Genomic DNA, 26,610 nt, shown 5'->3' on the forward strand with positions numbered 1-26,610 from the left:
ACAAGACTTTACATATGTGTATTACTTTTTTATTTGGTAATATATATATATATATATATATATTACTAGACAATTTATTACGCGGTGATCCACACGGCAACCCTTTTTTTTTTAATGTTTTGTTACTTTTTGTTTTGCAAAATTAGAGAAAAGATTGAAAATATCGTGTTTTAATTAATGAAAATTATGCTAATAAAATAAATAATTAAATTACCCTTTAAACATATTTTTTCATATATATATATATATATATATATTTGCAAAGCTTGTCCTAAAAATTACTCAACAGAATTGTTCTAAAAACATTAAAAAAATGAAACAATTCCTTATATTATTACTTCTTAGCTAACATTTTGGCTGTTATTTAATTTAATTAATACACGAATTTCAAAATCTAAAGAGCTACATATAGTATCTGCGAAAGAAAACTAGCTTGAAATTAAAGCAATGAAAGTGGTAAAATAATATTTCACGTAAATATAATTTTTTTCCTTTGAATAAGATATGGATAACATTACTAAAAAGGAGTATACATCAAGTCTCTCCTATTCTTATCATCATCCACCACTTTTTTACAACAAGGTGAGGGTTGATCATATATAAGTGCAAAATTATTTGGACAATCAAAAGCCTAACTAGCAAGTACATGAGCACAAATATTAACTTGTCTAAAAATAAAATCCAAGGGAATAAAACTATTCATATACAAAAGGAATCTAGCATATTCAATTATATATTTATAAGGGTATAGCTCGATTTCCACAGTCCAATAATCAGGTGAGTCACTTCGGCACAATCCATGTAAGCTCTCACTCCAACATGACCCAAATATGTACAAAGTTCCAGCCGCTGAATTAAGCTCACAATTTCTGTAATCGCAGGTGCCAAGCTGCCCACTGTTGAATTGTAACTTGCCATCCACTCTGCATTGATGTTTCTAATAAATACTCCACCGCAACGACTTGTCATCCTTGTAAGATAATCTATCCGCATCCAAGCGAACCTCCAATTCTTTGGGTCAAACCCAGCTGGTGAGAGCATTCCGTGTAGCCGTAGCCATGGTGTTAGAGTTGCTAACCATTTTCAGATCTCGGGACACACGAAATAAAATATCCACAGGAGAAGAGAGTCTCTCTTGACCATCATTAGAAAACGCTCTAGAGCATCTAAAGCACCACATATATTTCCCAACACATATGGCCAAATAGAATATCCCATGGAACACTCTTAGCATGCAAATTACCAACGTTATTTTTCATGTTCCATAGAATCCATTCGTACCTGATAAACTTTTGAACTTATACCATAGTTTCAAGTTGATCATTATTTTTCCATTTTGCTACCGCATGCGGGTAGTGTAGTCTCTCAACAGGTGCCTAGTATCTTCCTTTGATTCATAACCCAATATGCAAGAGTCTGAGTCTCGGAGGAAAATTTTCTGTATGGTGCTTTCCCTTGGCCATTAGCCAAAGGTGTACTTTTATTTTCTCCAGTCTCGTCCATCTCCAGATTTGTCCAGAGTTTCCCTGTCGATGAAATTGTATCGGCACTAGGAAATTTATTTATTTTTTCCCTTTTTAGCTGTAAGTCAGTAAAAAAGGAAATGCGTACGATTAAAGTCATTTAGCAAATTGATCGGACTTGGTGAGACGATAGAGACATGTCCTTTTGTGCAGCCTTTTGCAGGATGAAATGATACTTCGCAAACGTTGCATGATGCTTCAAATCGGACGTGAAGTTGCCTTCATTCTTTTCTTCTTGTACTTTTTCGCAGAGCATACTTGTGTTCAGCCACCATACATTATTACCATTAATCTTCATCAGATCGACAGTTTATAAATTCACATTAATTAGTAATTACCGCCCCTTCTCTCTAGTCTCTATCTCTTCGCGCGCTTCTTTAATTTATCAGTCACACATACAAACAGAAAATCCTCCACGAAAAGTTAATTAGTCAAATAAAAGAGAACTTAATAATGATATTATAATATACAAAAATTGGAATACGTGAGCATGTCCAAATGTGACACCCAACTTAATATTAAAAGATCGTATCTTGATCAGAGGATTAAAAAAAGAAGACAAAAGAGAAGAAGAATAATTAAGGAAAAATTGCAATAGTAACCTAATAATCTGAAAATGAAGAGGTCAGATTTGTTTTTAGTTGTGGCATTACAAGCAGAAGGAACAATTTGATCTGTGCATTGTTATAATAAAAATGTATAAATTATATTAAATAGGTGCATTATTTGAGAGCAGGGGAATGAATGCAACAGGAAGATCGAGACTTGTTATGACTAACCATATATGGGATGTGGATTAAAATAGCTATTTGGTGAAAGCGAATTGGACAAGAGTGGGCCGGCTATAGCACACCTTCTTTAACTTATTTGCCACCATGTGTTTTTAATCCAGCCCCGCAACAATATTACATTAATCAAAATCATTATCACTACAATACAAGTAAGCGCTAATTAAAAAGCAAGCAACAGTATAATAATCTAAATTAGCTTTATGATCTTTTGATCCATCCAACAACTTATTTCAAAGGGACGTGTATAAATATCTATTAATTAATGCATTGGATTGGAGGGACGTGTAGCATCGTCTATATCTATCTAATGCAGTAGCAAAAAAGAACTTTTATGTTGCTTTTGAGAAGGCGTGCATGGAAATTCCTCTACAAACCATAGTACTTAACCACCGGATCACATTATTCAAATTGAAATTTCCCAGTACAGTTTGAAAATATAGGCTTGAATAATTCAAAGAAAAAAAAATCTATTGTTGCCTTTGACGAATAATGAAATCTCTATTTGATTCTCCGCATATCATTTCATTAATTTAGTTAATTAATTATTAAAATGTCGCTCTAATAAAAATATAAAATTTTAGTAAGCCGTGCTTAAAACACTTGAACAATACTAAATAGATATCCTTAATTTCTATCTCATTTTAATCCATATATCTATGCTAACTAATAATATGCTGCGTTGAGCGTTATAATTAGTTTCCAAATCTAACCTATATGATGTGTGACAAGTAACATTCAATAATAAGTCAATAAACTACACGGTAATTAAATGTTAGATGAAAGTAAGTTAAAAAAATATTAACATCATAGGAGCATTTTAATGATGCCTACAGTCAATTAAAAATATATATTTTAAAATTAATCACATAATTAAGACTTTTGTCATAACACACACACGTTTTTTTGGTAAGTATAAGGATCAAGCTCCACAGGAGGCAGGAAATATCTCTCCCAAGGTAATGGCAATAATGGGCAAACCTTTCTTAACTAAATTAGGACATAAATAATGATTAGGTTTTGAATCCTCAACTACTTAATTAAGTGATGAGTCTTTACCACTCACGTCAATTTTAATTGGTTACAGATATATTCTTTTACAACTCTAATAATTATACTGCAGTGCATTGATCAGAAGGACATATGTTAAAAAAAAAAAGTCTAGAGGTTTATTTACTGTACCCAATCTCAAAGTTTTGTCTCCGTACTACTATATCAAGATATATGACATATAAGGACCTTTTGTCTACTATATATACGGCTTCACAAGTCATGTTCTCAAACTCCTCCTCCTCCCTAGCTACCGCACTTTCATACCCAAAGGGTTTTGCTCTGATGTCGGAAGCGTTTATATGTCCTTAAGCCTCTAAAAATTCAGTTGATAAAGCCCTGGCTTTTCAATCCTCGATCTGCACCTTTATCCTCTTGGCGCGAGTCAAAAAGCTCACTAAAACAATATCCTCTCTCTTCATTCCATCTTCTCTTTTCCCTGTACATATATTGCACTCATCAGTTCTCTTCCATGCACCGATGCACGTCCAGTAAAAATCATAAACCTTACAAGCACTTTTGATCTTGTTTTTCCTCCTCTTCAGAAACCTAAAACCAAGCTAGAGCCATGAAAACTGAGTTAAAAGGAAGCACTACTTCCATTTCCCTCCAATATCCAACTCTCTTCAACGCACCGCACAATAATCCTGATATCTCAGGAGCACTCAAAGGCTGCCTCGGGAGCCTCGATGGAGGTTGTATAGAGAAGCTCTTGCTTCACTGTGCCAGTGCTTTAGAGAGCAACGATGTAACTTTAGCTCAACAAGTCATGTGGGTGCTCAATAATGTCGCTTCTCCAGTTGGCGACACCAACCAAAGGCTCACCTCGTGGTTTCTCAGAGCCTTAATCTCTAGGGCTTCACGAGTCTGCCCCATGAACTTCAACGGGAGAAGCAGTACCATCCAGAGAAGGTTGATGTCCGTGACAGAGCTTGCAGGGTACGTTGATCTTATCCCTTGGCATAGGTTTGGGTTTTGTGCTTCCAATAGTGCTATTCTTAAAGCAATTCATGGATTCCAAAGAGTGCACATACTAGATTTTAGCATTACCCATTGTATGCAGTGGCCTACACTTATAGATGCCTTGGCCAAAAGGCCTGAAGGCCCTCCTGAGGTTAAAATCACAGTGCCTTCTTGTAGGCCATCTGTCCCACCTTTGGTCAATATTTCAATAGAACAAGTTGGGCTGCGCCTGGGGAATTTTGCTAAGTTCAGGGAGGTCCTTTTTGAGTTTAATGTGATTCGAAGGAGCGCATCTTCTGAATTGAGCAATGTTAATAATGATTCATCCTGCTTTCCCTTTGAGTCATTGTTAAGTCACCTGAATCCCGCTACGTTAAATCTTAGGGAAGACGAAGCTTTGGTGATAAATTGTCAAAATTGGCTACGTTACTTGTCCGATGAAAGAAAGGAGAGTTTCCAAGATGCGTCCCCTAGGGATACTTTCATAAATCTAATTAAAAGTCTTAACCCTAGAATAGTACTATTGGTTGATGAGGATTGTGATCTTAGTGTCCCAAGTCTCACGTCAAGAATCACCACTTGTTTCAACTATTTGTGGATACCCTTTGATGCTTTGGAGACCTTTTTGCCTAAAGACAGCAACCACAGGGTAGAGTATGAATCTGACATAGGCCAGAAAATTGAGAACATCATCAGCTTCGAGGGGGTTCAGAGAATAGAGAGATTAGAAAGTGGGGCGAAAATGTCGCAAAGGATGAAAAACGGAGGCTTCTTCAACGTTCCATTTTGTGAAGAAACCGTGAGAGATGTTAAGGCTTTGCTTGATGAGCATGCTAGTGGATGGGGAATGAAGAGAGAAGAAGATATGTTGGTCCTCACATGGAAAGGCCATAACTCTGTAATCGCCACAGCTTGGGTCCCCAGTGAGTTAAGCGATCATATGGGTGTGGGCTGAGCTGTCTTTATAATAAGGACTTAAACCTCATTTGGTCCCTCCCTATCAATTCACTGATCACTCGATATAAAGTTTTGTATCATTCTAGTATTCGCACACGTAATTTTGGTTCAATTATTTGAATATTGAAAGTACTAAAGTGATATAAAAAAACTTCTGAATATTGATCAATATACCATGAGGTTTGAGTCCTTAAGCATACTAAATTTACAACAAGAGACAGCAAGAGAAATGGGCCTAGCTAGCATGAGAGGGATTTGAGTTTTGGTTGAGTGGTCCAGGGAGAGAGGCAGAGAAGCGAAATCAGTTAAAGTTGAAGGCTGTATGGAAAGGCTGCAAAATGACCAGCAAGAGACAAGAAAGGAAAAGCGGCTTTCATTTTGATTGTAATTCTCGTCTGCTAGCTACTGCGATGAAGCCGAGGCTGTTAGATCACACGAAAGGCATAAAAGTTAAATGTGCTGATTGTCTTTGTACAAGAGTCAAAACTGTGTCTCTCAGCCAGCCATGCATATACATATATACATATATGTATTCCCCTTTTGATGCAGCTTTTGTTTTCTGCCTTCGAACTCAGTGCAAGAGGTTCTCTTGGTTGCTAAGAAGATCTCTCTTAGTATATTTTGTTTTCTTATTTCAATCTGCAACAGACTCTCATGATTTCCAAACCCTTTTGTTACAGCATCTGCATAAGCGAAGGTCAGGCAAGAGTGCAAGGCCCTCTCACAGATATGCAAGTCAATAAATATATATATCAGAATTCTTTCAAGCCTATATATATATATATATATCATGGAGTGAAACAAGCTTTAATTATACTTAATTTGGTAATCTAAAAGTTTTAATATTTTGTATTTCAAGCATACCTGTGACTCAATTGTCTGATAAGTAATTAAATATATTTACAACTTTCTTTCCAAGTCCATCCATCTTGATTATAATAAAATGTTTACAAAGTAAATGAGGCATTATCCTGAAAAAAAAATTGGGAAAAATATTTTAAGGATCAAATTGAATATTTTGAGTTTTCAATAATCGAAGTTAAAGAAGAGTGATATTCAAGAATCAAGAACAAAATTAATTACAGTTTGCGGTGTAAATCTTTTTTTGCCACCAAATAAAGACAAAAACAGAAAAGAAAGGCAAAAATAATTAGAAAGGACCACCCAATCCTGAATATTGCTTTTTCATGAGAGGTCATATTCAATTCCATACCAGTTTGTATTATTGTGCGTGGACAAATCAGAGAGACATATTGGACATACTAAGCTAACAAGTTCCCCCCAAAAAACAAAAAAAACAAGAAGAAGAAGAAGAAGGGAAACAAAAAGTCCGACCTGCCGGATTCGAACCAGCGGCCTAAGGATATCTGATATGTTACACACTACAGTCCTCCGCTCTGCCAACTGAGCTAAGGTCGGTTGTGAGCAATCTGCCGTAATTTACTTAATAATGATAATTTTCCAACTTTTCGATTTGTGATCCACTGCATTTTTTCATTCTAAGTTAGATGAACAAAATATATGTGATCCTCCTAGTTTACCATCCTATGTGGATGTTGAAAAACTGTGCTGGTCGAAGTTTCTATCCTTCATATTGTTCCCACTAAACACCAGCACTGGAGTTATTTTTCCTAGGACTAATGATCATAACTCTTCACGACTAGACGGTGATTGAATTAATTAATCATCACCACATGAATAAACAAACCTGATATTACTTAATTATATATTGACGCCGTTATCATGTCTCCAAGTTGCTCCTTGATAACCTGTTCACGTTAAAAAACTTACCGTAGAGATACACCGCCTACGTACCTCAAATAAAGGAAGATGCTAATCTAAATTATCATTTTAGAGTAATCCTTTTTCTCTTAATTTATCACATGAAATACAAGCTCTAATTGACCCGCTTAGGAAAGATTATATAATCCCATATTGTATATATACCAATTCAACAACCAATTAAAATAATTCATTCCTAATTTCCCAGAAACTAAATTGCTGAACAGTTAGCCAATAAGTTATTTAGGTGGCCTGCTGCAAAAATAGAAAAAAAAATGTATAAATTCAGAATCCAGACAAGGGGAATACTTGTTATATGCCTCGATAATCTTTCTCTGCGTCTGCGTCTCTGACTTATAGTCCGTCCATACATATAATATCCCACTGTCCGATTTTATATGCTTTGTGTTGCTTCTCTTGCACTCTCTGCTTTGTCTCTGTGTCCCATGGTCGAACCGCATCACCTCACCAATCGAAGACTCAACTACAACCACCCCATTTTCTGCCTCACTCTCTTTGTCTCTCTCTAGCTTCGCCCTCTCCTTCCTCTTTGTCTTCTTCTTTCTCTCAGAATCTGCTCTTTGGTTGCACTGCGTCCTTTTTTCTCCTCCTTCCCTCCCCCATATTTTGGCTTCTTTCGCTTTCTATTTATTACGCATCTCCCAAAAAGTTCACTACTCTTGATTTGTGGTGGGTTCGTTTTGGGTTTTCGTTCTTGCTTAAGTCATGGAAGATTGCTGTGATCTTGAAGTCGATATAAATGGACAGGAGACCTTCCTGGTTAACAAAGTAAGCATTTTCTCTGTTTATCAGAACCTCTGCTTCAAATTTTGATTTCGCGTAGGTTTAGGATCTAAGCTATAGTCAGAACCCAGAAACTTCGTCCTTTCAATCTTCTGGTTGATTGTTTATCTACGTGCTACTTGTTGTTGCTAGTAAAGCCAGAAGTGGTTATTGTTCAATGATTTTTTTTTATATACTGTTCAAGGATTTATTCAATATCCATGCATTCTGCTGTAATTTATCTCTTCTTTCTTCCGTTATCATTTCGTTAGTAACTTTATGATAAAAATTGAAACTTTCTGTCCATCATTAATATGCACCTGCATGACAGTGAAGTGGGGCAATAATTATTTAATTATCATCTCCATTTTTACAAACCGCAAGCTCAGAGGACCTTATTCTTTGTCTGGTTCTTTCTTTCTTCTTATGTGGTTTATTGTTTTGTTCTTGTTTGCGGCATATCGCATTAAATGCTGGATTTTAATGTTCTCACCTTCATTTGTTTTATTCACTCCTTTTGCGAGTGACTGAGGGTTGCTTTCGGGGTCATTTATTTCTCTCTATACGCTTCTATGCTAGATTATTAGTTGATGGAGATCCTTCTGTCTCTCTCTAATGCACAATTTATTGTTCATAACAACCCCTGTATCACCGGTCCACTCTTTTGCAGCAACTTTCCTTTTTCCTTAATTTTTTTCTCGTCTCTCTCTGCCGGTTTAATTCGATGCTAGATTTCCCCTTTCATGTGTAGATAGAGAAAAAAAAAATTGTAGATGTTTTCTTTCGTGAGAGAATCTCTTTTGTCATCTAACTCTGTTTCACATTTTAAATGGGTGCTTGCAGAATATTGTTGCTCACTATTCTAGCAAATTCATTAAATTATTTGGGAAAAATAGCGGTCCTAATAGAAAGCTTAAAGTAATATTCCATGACTTTCCAGGAGGGGCATCAGGTTTTGAGCTTGTATTGAGATTTTGTTACAACAACGGAAAATATGGCATAACTCCTTTCAATTTGTTCCTTGCACACTCTGCTGCAAAATTCATGGAAATGAAAGAGTCCGTTGATGGGAAGAGTCCTAATTTGTTGGAGCAAACAGAAAAATCACTCCAAGAGATTGGCTACTGGACATGGTCCAACCTTTTAGCAGCCTTGAAACAGTGCCAAGATTTCACTCTAGTCGCAGGTTGTTCTACTATGATGCTTGAGAAATGCTTGGAATCCATAGTTGGGAGGCTGGTTTTGACCAGCGAAGCGAGCCCATGTCCATCTTCTTGTTCCTCTGAGAGTTCTGGGCATCGATGTTCCAGCGACTCCAAAAGCATTGAGAGTACAAAGACTGCCTTTTCTCGTTCAACATGGTGGTTTGAAGACCTTATGTTTCTCAGTCCCTTGCTGGTTCAAATGCTGGTGAAGTCTATGCTTTGGCGTAAATTGGACCAAGTTATAATCAGCAGGTTTCTGATGTATTACCAGAAGGCAAAGTTTTCTTCTGCCACAACTGATGAGAAGAGGAAGATCATAGAAATGGTCATAGACATGCATTACAGTATGGACCCTAGAGTTCTCTCTTGCAAGACTTTATTTGGGATTCTCCGAATCACCCTCAACTTGAACATAAGCAAATTTAGCAAGAACAAATTGGAGAATATGATTGGCGCCCAGTTGGATCAAGCAACCTTGGACAATTTGCTTGTTCCATCTCCTTATGGAATAAACTACTTATACGACGTGAATCTTGTTCTGAGATTCTTGAAGGCATTCCTGCTTCAAGGGACCCGTCTGATTGCTCCTTCTCGGATGAAGAAAGTTGCGAGCTTTATAGATTTGTATATAGCTGAAATAGCCCCTGATCCTTATTTAAAAACATCCAAGTTCTTGGCTCTTGCCTCAGCACTACCAGATTCTGCAAGAGACTCCTATGATGAACTGTATCATGCAATGGACATGTATCTTGAGGTTAGTTGGTTCATATTTCATTTATTCTTCTCCTGAATTGGTATACGAAGGATTCAAGCTTGTGATGACATTTACAGCTAAACCAATCTTTGGGTTTGTTAGTAGGTCATTTTAATCTTGGAAGTCTCTAATGTCCAATCTGTCAGTGTCATGTGGTTGTCCATTCTATCATTATTGTCTGGAAATACTATTGTGATCTCAAAAGAATGACTTTAAAAATTGAAAAGCCTACTTAAACGTGTTTGACTATAGGTGCACGCGGATTTGTCAGAGGAAGAAAGGCTGAAGATATGCAGTGTTTTAAATTATGAGAAGCTTTCAGCCGAGGCATGCCAGCATCTGTCTCAGAACAGAAAATTCCCTTCAAAATCTGCCGTTAAGGCTCTTATGGTTCAACAATCCAAGCTCAAGAACTTAATTCTCGGCATCCCCAATGCAGCTGCAATCACCATTTCGCCACGTAGTTCCAGTGACACTGACAGAAGAGGAACAAGACACAGAATCAAGGAACAGGCCATGCTGTATACTGGAGAATTTGATGTTCCAGTCCAGGACAAGAAATTCGCAGCAAGCTTGCAAGGAATGAAATGGAGGGTTGCAGAATTGGAGAATATCTGCAGGAAATTGCAAACCCAGATGGCAAAGATAATGAAATCAAGAGTATCGTCAGGCCACGGCTATTCAAGATCATTGCCCAAACTCTGTTCATGACAGAACAATTGCCATGATATAGATTGAGATTTTTCCTATGTAACTTACATGTAGTGTACAGCAAAGGAGTGAGTTCAATTTCGTAGTTTTTCTGAGCTACTGAAGTTGATTAAGTTCAGTGTAAAGTAAAAGATGATTCTGAGCCAAGTGCTTGCATAGTTCCACGTCCCTTCCTCCAACAAATATTCGTAATAAGCAAAGACAGCACATGTTTCAGTAGGGCAATACATTTTAATTAAGTAGGTTCATATTATATGATCAATACACACGTACACAGGACCAGTTGTGAAGGTTTCTTTAGTTGATAGTGCATGGCAATGGTGGGATTCAGAACGACAAATCAAACTTTATTGTTGTTATTATTTTTCTGGGGTCCAAAAGCTCTATCGGCATTATAAAACGTGTGCGTTTATGTGATATACATTTTTGCTGGGTAGTGAGGGAATGGATCATTCAAGTTAGTGGGTCAACCACACCGCCTTGATAAAGCCTTTCCTCTGCACTGAGTTGGGTGATCTCCGGAGAGAAACCACTTTCTGAGATGAACGTCTCTATCATACAGAAAAAGGACATCTTCAAGAGTTTGAGTTTACTTGCGGAGGAGCCTACGTGCATGGTCATTAAATATTACTACTTCATTTTCCCTCAGGTTGCTTTTAGATAGATGGGTTTATGTTGAAAATTTAAATTTAAAACCTCATATTTAAAATCTCACATTTGAAATTCATAGATTTTAAAATTTTTGTTTGGATGATATTAAAAATTTCAAATTATAATATTAAAATTTTTTATTTAGATGTTAAATAAAATTTTATATTTTATATTTAAGTTTAAAAGCAACTCGAATGACATCAATGATATAGTCCAAGTAAAAGTTAGCAGTCTAGTCGAGATCAAAGGTGGCAACCTAGTCTCAGTCGACTCTAACTATCCTATTATAAAAGTATAAGGGCTACAAATTGGACATAAATGATGATACCAGACCATTTCCTATTAACAACAACCATTTGGTGCCAGATGACAAAGGCGAGTGAATCAAAAATGGTGATCACAAATCAATCCCAAACAATGGTGATGAACTAAAACCAGTTGGATGCAATGGACTAATATTGGAAGATGGTAGTGGACTGACACCGAATTATGGCACTGGACCAACATCGAATGACAACGACGGTAAATAGGCATAAAGTGGCATAGGAGGGTGGTCCTAATCGTTGTAGGTGGTCAAATTTGGGTTAGCATCGGCATTCGATCTTAGTCAAAGCCAGCCATCCGATCTTGGTTAAAGTTGGCCATCCAGTCCCAGTAGGCTCTAGCAATCCAATCTTGGTTGGCACCAGAGATCTAATCTTGGTCGGTGTCATTCATCTGATCCCTATCAAAGTTGGCCATTAGATCCTAAACTTAGTGTGGCAATTAGGTCCCGGTCGGTGTCAGGGGTGCGGACTAGGAGGGCCCCAGAGGTCCAACCCTAATCAAAGCTAGTTACCCAATCTGGTCAAAGTAGGTTGTCCGATCCTTATCAACATTGGCAGTGTGATCCTGGTCGATGCTATCTATCCAATTTCAGTAAAAGTTGGCCATATGATCACAGTTGGTGCCCGTAGTCCATTCAATCTTGGTTGACACTAGCGGTCCAATTCAAGTTGACACTGGCATTCCTATCTTGGTCATTACCTTATGTTTGGTCCCCATTGATTTTGGCAATCTAGTCCCAATAAATGTTGGCAGTCCGACCCCGGTGAACTCTGCTAGAGGCAATAATGTCAAAGTTAAGAATGTAGCAAAGTTGATGAATGAATATAAAGAAAGATAGAAGCTTTCATGAAAATTTAAAATAATAAAAATTTAAAAAGAATTTAAAATTACAAAGGAATTAAGTTAAAATTTGAGCTTGGATTTTGGTCAAATACAAATCCACCAATTTTTAATTGCTCAAATAATGAATTTGACTTAAATTTAAATTCATATGCATCCAAACATAACATCAATGTTAAGACAACGGTCACTGGGATTTAAATTTTAGTGTACCCTTTTTGTTTTTTTTGGGCTGAATGTCACTGTAAATTTACCATTATCATCCTTCCAATGTCAAGACAAGCAATAATAAATTAGATGCATAATTCATATGATAAATATCAAATACTATTAAATTTAAAACAATATTGTAAATGGTGGGTTTATTATTATAAATATGCTCATTAGCTGTACATAAACTAAAATTAATTATTTTAATGATTATTTAATTGTACGCAACAACTTAATATTTAACTTAATTATTTTATTTAAGACGGATGACGGACTATTCATATTGTCATCTGTATCTTTTATATAATTTTTTGTCAAAATTTTTATTTCATCTCGTATCTAGCATCATTAGTCATATTTTAGTATTATTAAGTTTAATTGGGAACAATTTTTTAAACGTGACTTATTTTCATTCACAAGGCATCACCTTTTAATTTTTATCTGTGAACAAGATTTAAGTTCATTACTTTTTTGCTAAAATATCTATGTATGGACAGTTTTTATATAGATAGCTCAAATATAAGAAAGAACAAAGAATAAATATCTTCTAAGTTTGTTAAAATAGTTATATACTGACAATTTTAAACAAATGCGACCGCAGCTTTTTCGGGAGAACTGGTGTTTTCATTAAAAAAAAAATATGTCATAAATTTTTAGAATTATAATTTGAATTTTCTTTCTCTTTCTTCTGATTTTGTTTCATTGTTCACAAAACGGTTTCATTGAAATAAAATTGAAGTTGATTGATGAATAGACTTGTAGTTGCGCAATTCTTTAATTCGTAGAAGTCAAACAATTATTTCTCAATATGTGATTGGGAAGAGCCATATCATATGTGTACCGTAAATATTTCCCAATATATTCTTTCTCTGTTTAGCAACACATCCCTCTCAAGTTCTCATATATATCTCTTTTCACACTTTCATTTCTCACTCCATAAGCAATGGAGATAGCCTGGCAAAGCTTTTTTTTTTTTTTTTATACAAGATTATGGCAAAACTGTACAAAAAGATTATGGTCTAATCATTTCTAAAATCATAAGATTATTACAGTCCATCAGAGAAAAATCAAAAATCATAATGTTAAAAGTGTAATGTATTGACCGATGAACTAATAGATCAGTACATCTATTCACTTCTTTATAAACGTGGTCAAAGATAACAATTCAGTCTCTCATTGTGAGATTTTTAATCTTTCTAATAATGCCTAATAATAAATGATTTTTATAGTATTCTCTGCTGATAAGCGACAATGCTTATATAGAATCGGTGTAAATATTAATTTTAATTAATTGATATTGTGGCAAAGCATTTTGGTTGCTTGCTTTGATTAAAAAGTCCTTGATGTACGCGCTATAGTTAATAAGACTTCCGTTGTTGCCTTTAAAAGGTTAAAAAAAAAGAATCCAAATGAAAATGCATTATACATTTTTATTTGTTAACTTATTAAAATAACGTTGGAGTCATTCCCTCTCGTAATGAAGTGGGCTACGTAATTTGATGCAAAGCACTAGAGCCGGAGTGAACTCAATCTTTCTTTCCCTTAGACGCCACTCACCTTGCAGATTTCGAGGTCTCAGCAATTTCAAATGCTTGAGCGGTGTCCATTTACCCTCCAAATGATAATATAAGTTAAGTAATTTTTTAAAAATATCTCTTAATTCAAAATATAGAATATTAAAATTCAGGCCAAAAATATATATAATATTAAATAAGTTTTATATCCTTTTTCATTTATACCCCTATTTTTTTATTTATCATCTTTAAATGACTCATATTTAAATATTATGTATGTGTTACTAGAAAAATTCAAGAATATAAATGAAAAGAGGTGGACATTTTTAAAAAAATAATGTTTCAAATAAATTTTTTTTATAAACTATAAAATAGTTCACAAGTTCAAATTTTGTAATCCAAAAAGATTATTCTCTATTTTCAAATTACTCAATTTTGCGGTTTTCAGTTCCTCTCCCACTCTCTTTGCACGTGGGAGACAGGATTTTTGTTATTTTGAGGAAAACTGAAATACTTTCACAATTATCACAAAAAATTTAATAGAATCACAAACCACACTCAATTAAAAAATAAAATTAAATAAACTCAATGCATCACATTATTCATAATCTATTCAAAAAAAATTACACACATTTAATTAAATTAAATATTAGGTGTTATTTTTTTAATAAATTTATTTTTATAATAGCATGCTTATTTAGTTTCTTACTTTTTTTCTATTATCATTAATATTAGAATTAATTTATATTTAATGTTATTTAAATATTATATTTTGATTAGATATAGTATGGATGATGTGATGCACTGTGTATATCTAAGGATTTTTCCTCAATTGAATCTTACAAACCGTTATCTAGTTACTACTTAACATTTAATTCCATTGACGCATGTACAATAAGGGAAAAAAATGATGAGAAAAGCTGAAAGTACTTGGTGATGTTTTTTCCAGGAAAAAAAAACTTAAGGCAATTCAGGCTTACACAAAATCCCTCATGAGTCCTTTTACTGGATTGGGCTTCTCATCTATGATAAGCTTGCCTCTACTAAATATGGGCTCGGCTTGCTCACCCTGACGCGACTTGTTGAAATTGTTATATCATATACAAAAATATACAATTTTCCTTCCGCTCAGCCTTTAACGTGACAAATAAAACTAGTGTATATTACTCAAATGACAGATCTAACTTTAATACAGTGTTTTATAATAACAATTTACTCATACTAGACAGACTTGGGGTAGAGGTGAAAACATGCTAAGTCAAGTTAGACTTTGTTAAATACACTTGAGTATGTGTGATAGATTAGAAGATTGAGCCTAACCTGAAAGTTATATAAGGATTTTTTTTTTTCATGGTTCAAACCTAAGCCTCTTTAAAATTTGATTTAGTTTGAAAACCTATTTAAAGGTCTAAATAAAAATGAACTTTTTAAATATCTCAAATATGCTTTAGGATTGTTAAAGCATGCATGCATACGCTCACACAATCTGAATTATCAATTACAATATGTATAATAATTAACAGTTTTACCAACTATAATATAACATAATAATAAAGTAACAACATTAAAATCAATAAAGGTTCACTCTAATTGAAAACAAAAGTAAAAATAAAAAATAAAAGATTGATTAAAAATTAAATAGTACAGCTAGTTTATGTATATGTAATATATTACATAATAATATATATGTAAACAAGGATGCTTGTAAGTTGTAGGTTAGGTCCTATAAAAATAGATTTGACTTATTTAATTATATGTGTATAATTCAAAGCTTGAACTTGGTTTGAAGTTATTTAATAAATGGGATAGTTTAGATTTGAGATAGATTAGGCTATAGGGAGCCTAATCTATTTACACTTTTACTTGGAGAAACTAAATTATGTGAATAAATGCAAATAAATCAATAATAATTTTGACTGTTGACACAACAAGTAGTTAGGATAGCTAAGTGGTCTAAGCCGCCAAACTCAAGTTTTGATTCTTGTGAGAGGGCGTGAGTTCAAAACCCACTTTATATAGTATTTGCCATTTCTTGGTATTTCACACTATACAAGTTGTATGGCCTAATTGTATATCATAAGAGATCTGCTTTAATAGTTTAGTTCCCCAAGGTGGGGGAAAGGGGGGTAGGGTTGCAAATGAACCAATAAAAAAAAGGTTGTTAATTTGAGCCAAGCTCTATGGGCCAACTCGAACCCGTCCGAAAAAGTTAAACCCAAGCCCAAAAAAATAATAATTTTTTATTGTTCGACCTTATCTGAGCAGCCTGAATAGACCCAAAAAAATTCAGGCCAAGCTCAAACCGTTCAGGCTTGGCCTGAATACCCGAATAGAAATTTTTTTAGAATATATATAATATAATAAATGTTAATTATTTTTTAAGTTTTATATCATTTTATTCTAAAATACCATATATTTGAGTGTATTACTATAGTTATTTTAAAAAAATAAAAATATTTATATTTTCCTATTTTTATTATTTTTAATCAAATAAAATATCTCAAAATAACAATTAAAATATATTTTAATATTTATTTTTATATTTTAAAACTCAATTTTAAAAAAAAAGTTGAGTCATGTACACCATTTTCTTGTCCAAAAAATTATATCTTATATTTTTTATAAAATAAGATAATTAATTTTAAATTAAAAATAATTTAAAAAATTTTGGACATGTACGAATTCTCAACTCTACTACTAAACAAACATAATAAATAAAATAATATTTTTTAATAATTATTTGATTATTATCCATGTCAGACTTAGTTAAAAATTAGGAATGAACTAAAGTAAATAGCCTTTATATGTAGGACTTAAATAATATTAAAGTTTAAAAAAATTAAAAAAATAGTATTTTACCCATAATTAAATGATTTTTTTATATAATATACTATTTTTATTATATTCTTAAAAATAAAAAGTACAATTTATCCAATAGTTATTAAAAACTTTAAATTAATCAGGACAATGATTTTAAATTAGTGGTCTAACCGTAGTTGAATTGAGATTAACTTGATCATAATTAAAATAATATAATTCAATTAAAATATATAAATATTTTTATATAACCATGATAAGGGCAACATTTAAATAAATAAGATATTAATTTACAAGTAAAGAAAATATTCATGAATAAATTGCATATAATACAACAAGACAATAACAGAGCTACTTAAGTACTTAACTACAAAGTTAATAAGTTATTATTTTTTTATTCTTTTCAAGTTAAAATAATATTTTATGTTAATAAAATTATTTAAAAATTAAAAATGATTAAAAATTAAAAAATATTTTTTAAAAAGTTTCGGGTATTCCGGCCGGCCTGAATAAGCCCGAAGAAGTTAGGGCCGGGCTTAACTATACAGCCTTTTTAAAAAAAGTAGGATTCTTCAAGTCCAATTCGAATAAACTCGCTTGAATTGAGATCGATCCAAATAAGTCCGCCCGCCTGAATTATTAGCTCTAAATAAAAGTGACCCCCCTCGTTCCTTTTGACAATGGGTGTTTTAAAAAAAATTGCGTTTACGCTGTTCTAAGGCCCAATTAGTCTGGATGCTGGCCCCTTGACAACTCGAATCGATCCCTCATGGAGATCACTGTCGTAAGGTTGCATTTTAAAGACATGGGACTAATTAACAAATGTTACGTTTGGCAGAAAAGGCTAATCCTCGACAATGAAGTAAGATTCAAATTCTCACCAAGAGGCTAATCACGTTTAGTGTCTGCCCGTTCATCGAACAAGATTACTTTCAATGGACAATATCTTTGCACAATTAAAAAAAAAAAAGACATGAGACTACTTTTAGATTATTACAATTAAAAGTGAATTTGTATGTAAAATTACTGAAAAGGGTTATATTAATTTTTTTTTTTGTATATCTATGATGTGTATAATACTATTGCATTTTAATCCATGGTATGTAAAATATGTTACATTAATTGAGCAGTCGAATAATTATGGATCTTTAACTCATAATTATAGGTTATCGCGATCGGTGAAGTTTGTAACCACGAATCTAGTTCTGGGAGCTTATAAAGTTTAAAACCAGAACAGGCTGATCATTATTCATCAAAGAGCTAGAGGAGTTGCATGATGACCATGTCTCAATAATGCATGAGGAATCATGGCCAGGTTTCATAGCCGTCGGTAAGTACAACATATTTTTGATAGTGGATCCCATAAGGCTTCCATCTTTATTTGTCTTCTTCCAGCGAACCCTGACCTACATATCTGTTGGCTCGCGTCAGCATATTCTCCAACTTAATACATCTCTACCTCTGCCTACAACTTCAACAACAATATATTCATGATAATAATCCAGCAACATCAGGTGAATGACAGGGATCAATAATTATAAACAGAGCAGTAGCCATGTCTATAGCTCTGATGATAATGGCCTCGTTTCCTGGAGTTAAAACTGTAGGAACAGTTCAATCATCGTATATGAGGCTGTTGCTTCCCTACCATCCTCCACGAATTGATGGCGAAAACATGTTTTCAAAAGAAGTCTTTTTTAAAAAAAAATATTTTGTTTTTTAAATTCTAAATTAAAAACATTTTCAAATTAATTTAATCAAATATATTTTTTTGTATCTTGAAAAATGAATTTTAAAATATGGTTTATTAAATCGTTTTTAAAAATAAAAAGAGAACAAAATAAAACAAGCCTAAATTTTTTTTACTTTGATTTATTTTAGCATTCTGATTTTTTTGTTGGCCACAAAAAGGTCTGACTTCATCCCTCTGATTGTGGCTGATCTTGTGAACAATAATTGAGATGAAGAGTGGGGCAACAGGCAACAGGCAACAGCGTATGCGGATGGCATTTTCGGCCACCAGAGCCCCGATGCCAATCATCACACTTCCCTAACAAAAGATTCCTTTAATTTTCATCCGCTCATACATGCCCGAGAGAAACAAATAGAGACGGTGAAGAAATAAAATAAACGCAGAAAATTCTAGATACTTTTGGCGGTGTCAGAAGAAGGATTGGGAAGCGTGAAGAATGAATGGCGTAACTGACTTACAGTGTGTTTGAATAGCAAATATAATCAATTTTTGGCCCAAAAATCAACTCTCCAAAAAATTATCCAAACATCCACTTTTTTAAAAAATCAATTTTCAGGTCAAAAATTGATTATTTCCGGAAGTTGAGAATCAGAGTCCCTGCAGAGAAGCTTGTCCAAAATATTAGAAAAAATTATAAAGACATGCTCAAGCAAAAATTACAAAAAAAATACATAATTTAATAAAAATAAAACTAAACTCTCTTTTTTTTATTAATAAAATTTAAACTTTGCATCTTCAAAAAATTGATATTTGATATTTAAAATTAAATTATATAGTAATTTATATAATTAAAATTGATTCTAATTAAATTATCTAAATATCTTTAATTCTGTTAAAATTAATTTTAAAAAATATTATCCAAATAAATTGCGTTATAACATAATCAATTATGATTAAAATTTATTACTTAATTAATTATTTTTATAATTTATTTTACCCAATTAAAATTCAAACAAATCCTTGGTGCTCGCATCGATAGGTAGCTTCATATGTTGTAGCGTGCAGCGAAGAAAAAGAGCGCGTGATGAGAGAGAAAAGATGAAGTGATGTGAGGGGGGTCGAGGTAAAAGTTACGAGTAGAAGTCGAGTGTTTGTGAATATGGTAAGTTGAGTGAGTGATAAAAATATATTTTTAATTAAGTGCCTCTCTTTTTACATTCTCAAATCTAAATAAATTTTTTCCCGTAATTTTTCGTTCTAATAATTAATTGACAAATAAGATTCATTTATTTAGTGAAGCCATAATAAATTAATTAAATTAAATAATAACTGATCTCGCAACTGATAATGAGTGATATAAGTAGTTTCTTCTTTTTTTTTTTGATAAAAGTGATATATGTAGTTTCTTGTTACAGTCATTTTAGGTTAATATTTTCAAACGTTATGATAATTCCAAATTGATTAGACGAAGGATTATTTATCAGTTTTATCTTTCAATTTATAGCATTATCAAGAAACACGGAACGGTCTTTTTAAAGAAAGCCACTTTGTTATCTAGCTACTAGTATTTAGTATACAATAATAGTTTTTTTTTTTTTCAATCTTTAAGTTTGTTTCGCATATGCAAAACACAGCCAATGTAATTCCCCAAACATAGAGAGGATCAAGTAATTGGAGGCCTATTAATTCTCAGGAAGCTTAATGGGTTCAACAATTAATGATCGAATCCGGTTCTTGGATGCAGCATCCGGGGCTCCATGTCCATCTCCATACTGGTAGGTGCAATGGGAAACTCTCGCGAGATTCATTGCTGTTTCTACAAAAGCTTTAGAAAATTCAGACCCCATTCCTCTTTCTTTGTTCATCTTCCTCCACGTCTCGTCCACCAAATTGCGCACGTATTTGTATCCATTCTCTTCAGTGGCCCCACTTTGACGCATGTAACATACTATCGAACTTGCTGCCTCACCTCTCTCTAACTCCGCCTGCACCCAAAAACATTATCAAAGAACATAATTAAAACAATATAATGACCCCATCACCTGCACCCAAATGAAATTAATGTATGACGGGATAGCAAATATTCAGATTGACAGGGGATAGGTCACCTTTGATGTGCCTAGATCGTTGTACAGTCGAAATATGATGGAAGGGCAACGCAAGAGGTCATGATGGGGGTCCAAGGATTGAAGTGACTACTTTGAGAAATTGTGATGGAGAAAGAAATAGGCATGGGTGAGAATTAATACTCCTGAAACTGACATCCATGCGTTTTCGAAGTAGTCATTGAAGGAGGGTATATGTTTGTCATAAGACCACCTGGCTTCTTGTAGGAATGCTTTCAATGTTTCTGACCACTTTAAATTAATATCAAGAAAAGACCATTTAATTAGTTTCACACTGAAATAGTGTTTAACATGTGATATATGTTTGTTATGAAATTGTTTTCGTTGAGTACTCACTGCTCTGGCCAGGTAGGGTAGGATGGTGTGTCCGTTCTCTTTCAGTGCCTCATACGTCATTTCATTGACAGTGTTGTACAGGGCTAGGAAACACACCTTCATGTACTCTGGTAGAACATGTATTGCATTGATATCCCACCTGAAACAACGAAAGAAGAATTCATCATATAATGTTATTAGGATCCTATTATCCTAACATAGTTGGTTTCTACTTATACATTTCTTCCAACCAATGGGAATATATGTAAAATAAAGTTAAACATATAGGAGAGAACCAACCTTTCAACAGCGGCAGTAAAAAGCTCAAGTTCATCCAAAGTGCCATAAACATCATAGACGTCATCGATTGTGGTAATAAGACAAGTGACTTTGGTCAAAGCTTTGCGAAGCTCACTATATTGAGGTTCGGACGCCATCCCGACGGCCCAAAAGAAGCACTCCATTAGCCTGTCCCTGCTGAAGCTCAACTTTGATGCCAGTCCCATCGCCTTCCACCACCTATAATAATAAACACATGAAAGAAGCCAATTTTCTCTTTTGAGCCTTTTACAATTTGATTGGCACTAATAAAATGTATATGGGGAAATGAATCATCATATATGAATATGATGAATTGACTAGCCTTGACATTTCTTGGAGATCCCTTTGAAGTGATGACTGCACTATGTTAAAATCCAGTCTGGCAGCTTCTAGAAGCATCTTATTGGCGTCTTTTCTTTTTCTGTACGCTTCTATGTACCATGTGGCTTCTAACCTTCTAGTTCTGTGATGCAGTGGAAGGTCCAGAGCGTGGCCAATCGCCTGTCCTAACGGATGATCGTTGCTTAGATGTTCCTTCATGTCTCCGAGATGAATGGCGGCGAAGGCCCTGGCCTCCTCCAAAATGTATTCTCCTTCGTATCCCAGAAACGTTGCCTCGTACAGACTCAACATCCCTCTCCCATCTTTGCCAAGGCATGCCTTGAAATTACCGTTTTGGTCCTTGAAACTCTCAAATATATCTGCGTTGCTTGATTTATGCGAGATGTAATTATAAAAATCCCACAAGGAGAGCCATATAGATAAACAGTAACGTCAACAATAGATGGACAGTACCTGGGGAGACATGATAGCCATGATCTCTGAGGAGTCTGAAGGTCAACGCAGCTTCGTGCAGGCTTATGCTCTGTTTTGTCTGACTACGTTTTTCCCAAGTGATGAGACTATCAAGAGCGGCTTTTATCTCGTCGTCAAAGTGATAACCAAGGCCTAAGCGTTGGATGTCGTCAATGAGCTCAAGTTTGGCCAGTCGCTGGGCATTTTCATCCACGATCATCCCCCTCACGTCGTCGAGCAGCTTCCTTTCTCTGTGCTGGTACTTTTCATCCTATAACAACAAGTACTGTGAATTCTTTGTGGTAATATATATAATCGAAGATCATGAAGAACGTTCTTAGTTGTGAATTCCTGAAGCAAGGAGGGAGTAGAGTAATGAAGGGAGAAAGTGGATATTGAAATATATTACGTACCGTAAAACCATTGTTGAGGGACTGGAGGAAGTCATGAGTCCAGAGAGTAGGCTGGTAATTGGCTGAGTTTCTTAGAGACGAGGGAGGGAGGGAAAGGGTTTGTTGGCTGGCGACGCATTGAAGCCTTTGAAAGGAAAGAGGCCCTTCTTGTTCGTGGTGTTTCCCAAAACCAGGTGAGATGAAGAAGGAATTGGCCGAGAACGCCCTAGCTAGGGCCATACTTCTTGCTAATTGCAAGTGAATGTACTAGCTAATGATGCTTTCAGTTTGCTAATGTTAACTGCTTGCGTCCCTTAACTGTGAAGGGCTTGTTATCTATATAGCACTTTCCCGAACCTGTAGTCTCCACGGAAAATATGCGCATGCACGCTGATTTGATTTTTCATTAGTAGTTATTAATTTGCTTGTCACGTGTTATCGTTCAGTTTATAGTTTCGCTTTGGCGCGTACTAGGCACGTACTGCGTTGGATTGCCTTGCAAATCCGAAAGACGATGTCTTAGAGGGAGTAGTGTCAGCCAGTAATGCAAAGCGGGTGTCATTTCATTGGATGGGGGACTCCAACACTGAAAGCAATTTTTTTTTTTTTCGACTGAAAGGAAAGTATTCAAAATGAAAAGAGATTACATCAAAATATTTATCCTCTTAAAACGCTATTATCGTGCACTGCCTCTTGGAGTAAAGTTGGGGATGATTAAAGGTAAAAAAAACTAACATGTAATCTATCAATAAGCTTAGCAAAATAATCAGTATAGGTATTAGAGTCTCTACTAACATAACAGATAAATATACTTTAATCTCTGTGAAACAAAAATCGAGCATCGTTAATTACATCTAGAAAAATATGTAAGTCCTTACATCCTTTAGTAATCGAACTACTAACATTATGGATAAATATACTCTAACCTTTGTGAAACAAAAATCAAACATCTTTAATTACATCTAGAAAAAGATGTGAGTCATTACATCCTTTAGTAATCAAATTAATAGCATCAATATAATCACTGAACATATCAACATTATACAAATTGATATCCTAGCAAAGAAGCAAACCATGACAATCATAGGTAGAACAATAGTAAGTTTGCAGCTAAAACATTTGACACAATTATCTTGAGGGTTTCAAATGCCTCCACCACATCCACTAGAAAACAATTTCAATTGCTCTGTAGCATATGACACTTTAACAACTTATATTTAATTTCAAATTAAAAGTGGTTGGGGATTTCAATTTTGTGACGTGAAGGTATCAATTTAATTTATACTAATAATTTAGATTACTTGTTCCAATCTTGTTTATAAGTCGAAGAGAAGGTTTTTTTAGTTTTATTTATAAGTATACCATTAAATTTTTATCATAACTTTTTTCTTTTACCTTCTATTAAATATTAGTGGGAGAAAATATTTATATTTAATATGAAAAAATTGAAAACTTATTAAATTTTTAGATAAAGTTAATGAATTTTTTTCATTCCATTAGAATATATTTGAAATAACTTATAAACAACAACAACAATAAACCTTATCCCACTAAGTGAAGTTGGTTACATAAATTATATAATACTATTATGCTCTATCATTTATTAAGCTTTTAAAAATATTGTTAATTAAAATGTCTCGCCCAACAACCTCCAAAAGTATTTTCTTTAATCTTTTTCTACCCTTCTTAACAGAGTTCAAAATCATTTGTTCTATTCTTTTCATAAGTGCCTCTTATAGTCTTCTTTGTATATATCCAAATCATCTCAGATGATTTTTTATTATTTTTTCTTCAATAGGTGCAATACTCACTTTTTTTTGCATTTACTCATTTTAAATTTTGTCTTTCTATGTATATTTCTACATTCATCTTAATATTCTTATCTTTGTTACTTTAATTTTATGCTCTTGTTGTAATGTCCATCCGTTTATTTTATTTTATTTTATTTTATTTTTTTTGCCAGCAGAAATTGTAAGATCCATCCTCCAGGGGCACTGGTCCATTCATTTCACAATATCCACCTGCGACGCGAAGAAAAATTATCAGCGCGGGCAGAGCATTGTCAAGTGGGTCCACCTTCGCCGCCCTTTACATAGTCCTGCGACGGCAAATGAAAAACGGAATCATCGAGGAATTTGATTCATCTGGCCGAGAAATTGTATCAGTTTATCTTGAAATCTAAACTTCTAATCTTGTGATATGAATTTGTGTTAAATAAAAATACTAAAAACATTTTTTAAAATACCCATAGAACTGCAACTAATGATCATGCTGATGTTTTACCCCATCAGACTGGTACTTAATTTTCCTCAAAACATTGCTTGGATTTTTATTTTATTTTATTTTTTTTGAATTTTTAGCATTTCGGAAATCTAGAGCCATATTTTAAAGTCTAAACAAAGATAAGAGGTGATAGCGTATTGGGAACACGTTGGGATTTAGGGATATAGCGAGATGGTATAGTGCTCCTTTGCCAAAGATCTGGTTCCAGCCTTCATGTGTATAACCAATTCCATGCAATGGGCTCAAATATTATATCAATATTCCAATTTCCAAATTCACACAAGCGTTCCCAAATTTATAAACCTACGTGCCTTTTGACACCGGATTTGCCAAAATTCTATTTCAAGTAGAGGATGAAGCTAGTCTTTGGTAAAATAATAATAATAATAATAATAAGAGAGAAGCATTCCACGTGGATCGGAATTGAAAGCTCGTTCAGCTTCACGGCCATTGTTGGAGCCTCCACTTAATTCGGTAAAAGACTAAGTGGCCATTGTTGGTAACATTTAATGATTTAATCCTAACTTTTAACTAAATATCTTAACATGCATAGTTGATTAGCTAAAAACAATTCAATCCCTAGAGTTTTTGAGCTGGGGCAACTCAATTTATAGTTTCTCTGTTTAGAATAATTTAATTCTTTTATTTCTTTCAATCAATAAACTATAAGGTTTGTTCTTAGTTAAAATTTGGGAATAAAATTAATAATTTAAAAAAAAGTTCTGGGAATAAAAATATATATATTTTTCTTACATTTTTTATATATTACATAAAGTTTTAAAAATGATTGCATTGTTAATGACTTTTGCAATGAATTAATCGGGGCTGCTAATAAATGTTACCACATAGATATATTGGAATATTGGTTGCTAATATTTTAATTAAATTAACAAAATGTTATGGGTCTTACATTAAATAGCCTTACTTGATAAATGTGATTTATAAGTCTAAGAGACCATCCCACCTAATAAGTTATTTCTTATGATTCAAAATATAAGTATTTCTCCTTAATTAATCTTAATTCAAAATATAAACAATCCAGTTTATGTAAAAAAATTTAATTTTATCTCTTGTATTTATTAACCTAAATCTTTTTATAAATATTTCTCTCACTCATTACGAAGTACTTTGTAATTAAAAGTAGAGGTAAAAATAATAATAATATATATTTTTATGAAAATATAAACTTTACCGATGTGCAAATTTTTTTTAAAAACTACTAAAGGATCGAAAGGGATAATTTTTTTTAGAATAGACTCTCTTGTGAAAAAGTCAACCTTATTTAGAGGGGAAAATCTAAAAGGCCTTAGGGCTTTAGCTTGTTTGGTTTTTGTTTTTTAAAAAAAATAAAAAAATTCGTTTAAACAAGTGTTTTAAATTTAATTGTTTTTAAAAATTAAAAAATAGAAACATCTTAAAACTGTTTTTTTTATTTTTTTATTTTTTAAAATACATTACATTTAATTATTAAAAACTATAGTCACCTCAACTAATCATTATCATAAATTACCACCATTAATTGCCAGCAACATCATTATAAACCAATTTTTTAATACTAAATTTTTTTAAATTAATATATTTTCCTTTTCTTTTATTTCAAAAAATAATTATTCAAAATTGATTTATAAAATAGTTTTTGAAAGAAAAAAATAGATAAAAAAAATTAACAAACTCTTCAGGCTAGGTTTTTTGTATTTTTGGAACCCAAAACTAATTAATTAGGGATAATTGAATTGCACAATTTGGTCACATGTTGATGGTGACAAAACATGCAAAAGAATAATTGCATGTGCATAAATTTAAAAAGAGA

At 33.5% G+C, this 26,610-nt stretch overlaps 3 protein-coding genes and 1 non-coding gene across 5 annotated transcripts; 2 read left to right on the forward strand and 2 right to left on the reverse strand.

The window, feature by feature from the left end:
* The first annotated feature begins 3,614 nt into the window (after window positions 1-3,614).
* LOC129314612 (scarecrow-like protein 32) lies at window positions 3,615-6,053 on the forward strand. The gene has a single exon (XM_054958090.1). The coding sequence runs from the start codon at window positions 3,930-3,932 to the stop codon at window positions 5,277-5,279; it is 1,350 nt and encodes a 449-aa protein (XP_054814065.1). The 5' UTR covers window positions 3,615-3,929; the 3' UTR covers window positions 5,280-6,053.
* A 557-nt stretch (window positions 6,054-6,610) lies between these two features.
* TRNAY-GUA (transfer RNA tyrosine (anticodon GUA)) lies at window positions 6,611-6,700 on the reverse strand. The gene is given in 2 exon segments: window positions 6,611-6,646; window positions 6,664-6,700. It is a non-coding gene; the product is annotated as a tRNA-Tyr (tRNA).
* A 587-nt stretch (window positions 6,701-7,287) lies between these two features.
* Window positions 7,288-10,778, forward strand: LOC129314611 (BTB/POZ domain-containing protein At3g22104-like). Of its 2 annotated transcripts, none has more exons than XM_054958088.1 (3): window positions 7,288-7,852; window positions 8,690-9,805; window positions 10,058-10,778. In XM_054958088.1, exons 1-3 carry the CDS (start codon window positions 7,790-7,792, stop codon window positions 10,514-10,516), a joined length of 1,638 nt encoding a protein of 545 aa, XP_054814063.1. In that variant the 5' UTR covers window positions 7,288-7,789; the 3' UTR covers window positions 10,517-10,778. The 2 variants fall into 2 exon arrangements, with proteins under 2 accessions (XP_054814063.1, XP_054814064.1); XM_054958089.1 differs by having other exon boundaries at window positions 7,305-7,852; window positions 8,787-9,805.
* Window positions 10,779-20,250: 9,472 nt separating this feature from the next.
* Window positions 20,251-22,757, reverse strand: LOC129313230 (tricyclene synthase TPS4, chloroplastic-like). The gene is given in 7 exon segments (XM_054956195.1): window positions 20,251-20,553; window positions 20,677-20,925; window positions 21,031-21,169; window positions 21,310-21,528; window positions 21,653-22,031; window positions 22,126-22,396; window positions 22,539-22,757. Coding segments are annotated over 7 exon segments (1,779 nt in total).
* Between the last annotated feature and the right edge of the window lie 3,853 nt (window positions 22,758-26,610).

The sequence above is a fragment of the Prosopis cineraria genome, unplaced genomic scaffold, assembly GCF_029017545.1.
Source record: "Prosopis cineraria cultivar Desert tree isolate PC_DT_omini unplaced genomic scaffold, ASM2901754v1 PC6, whole genome shotgun sequence".
Classification (NCBI taxonomy): domain Eukaryota; kingdom Viridiplantae; phylum Streptophyta; class Magnoliopsida; order Fabales; family Fabaceae; genus Prosopis; species Prosopis cineraria.

Excerpts from the sequence above, each read along its gene's own strand:
- LOC129314612 (XM_054958090.1), top strand. The coding sequence starts at position 3,930 with ATGAAAACTGAGTTAAAAGGAAGCACTACTTCCATTTCCCTCCAATAT.
- LOC129314611 (XM_054958088.1), top strand. The coding sequence starts at position 7,790 with ATGGAAGATTGCTGTGATCTTGAAGTCGATATAAATGGACAGGAGACC. Across the intron at positions 7,853-8,689 it reads AGACCTTCCTGGTTAACAAA|AATATTGTTGCTCACTATTC; the intron begins GTAAGCATTTTC and ends GGGTGCTTGCAG. Across the intron at positions 9,806-10,057 it reads CAATGGACATGTATCTTGAG|GTGCACGCGGATTTGTCAGA; the intron begins GTTAGTTGGTTC and ends GTTTGACTATAG.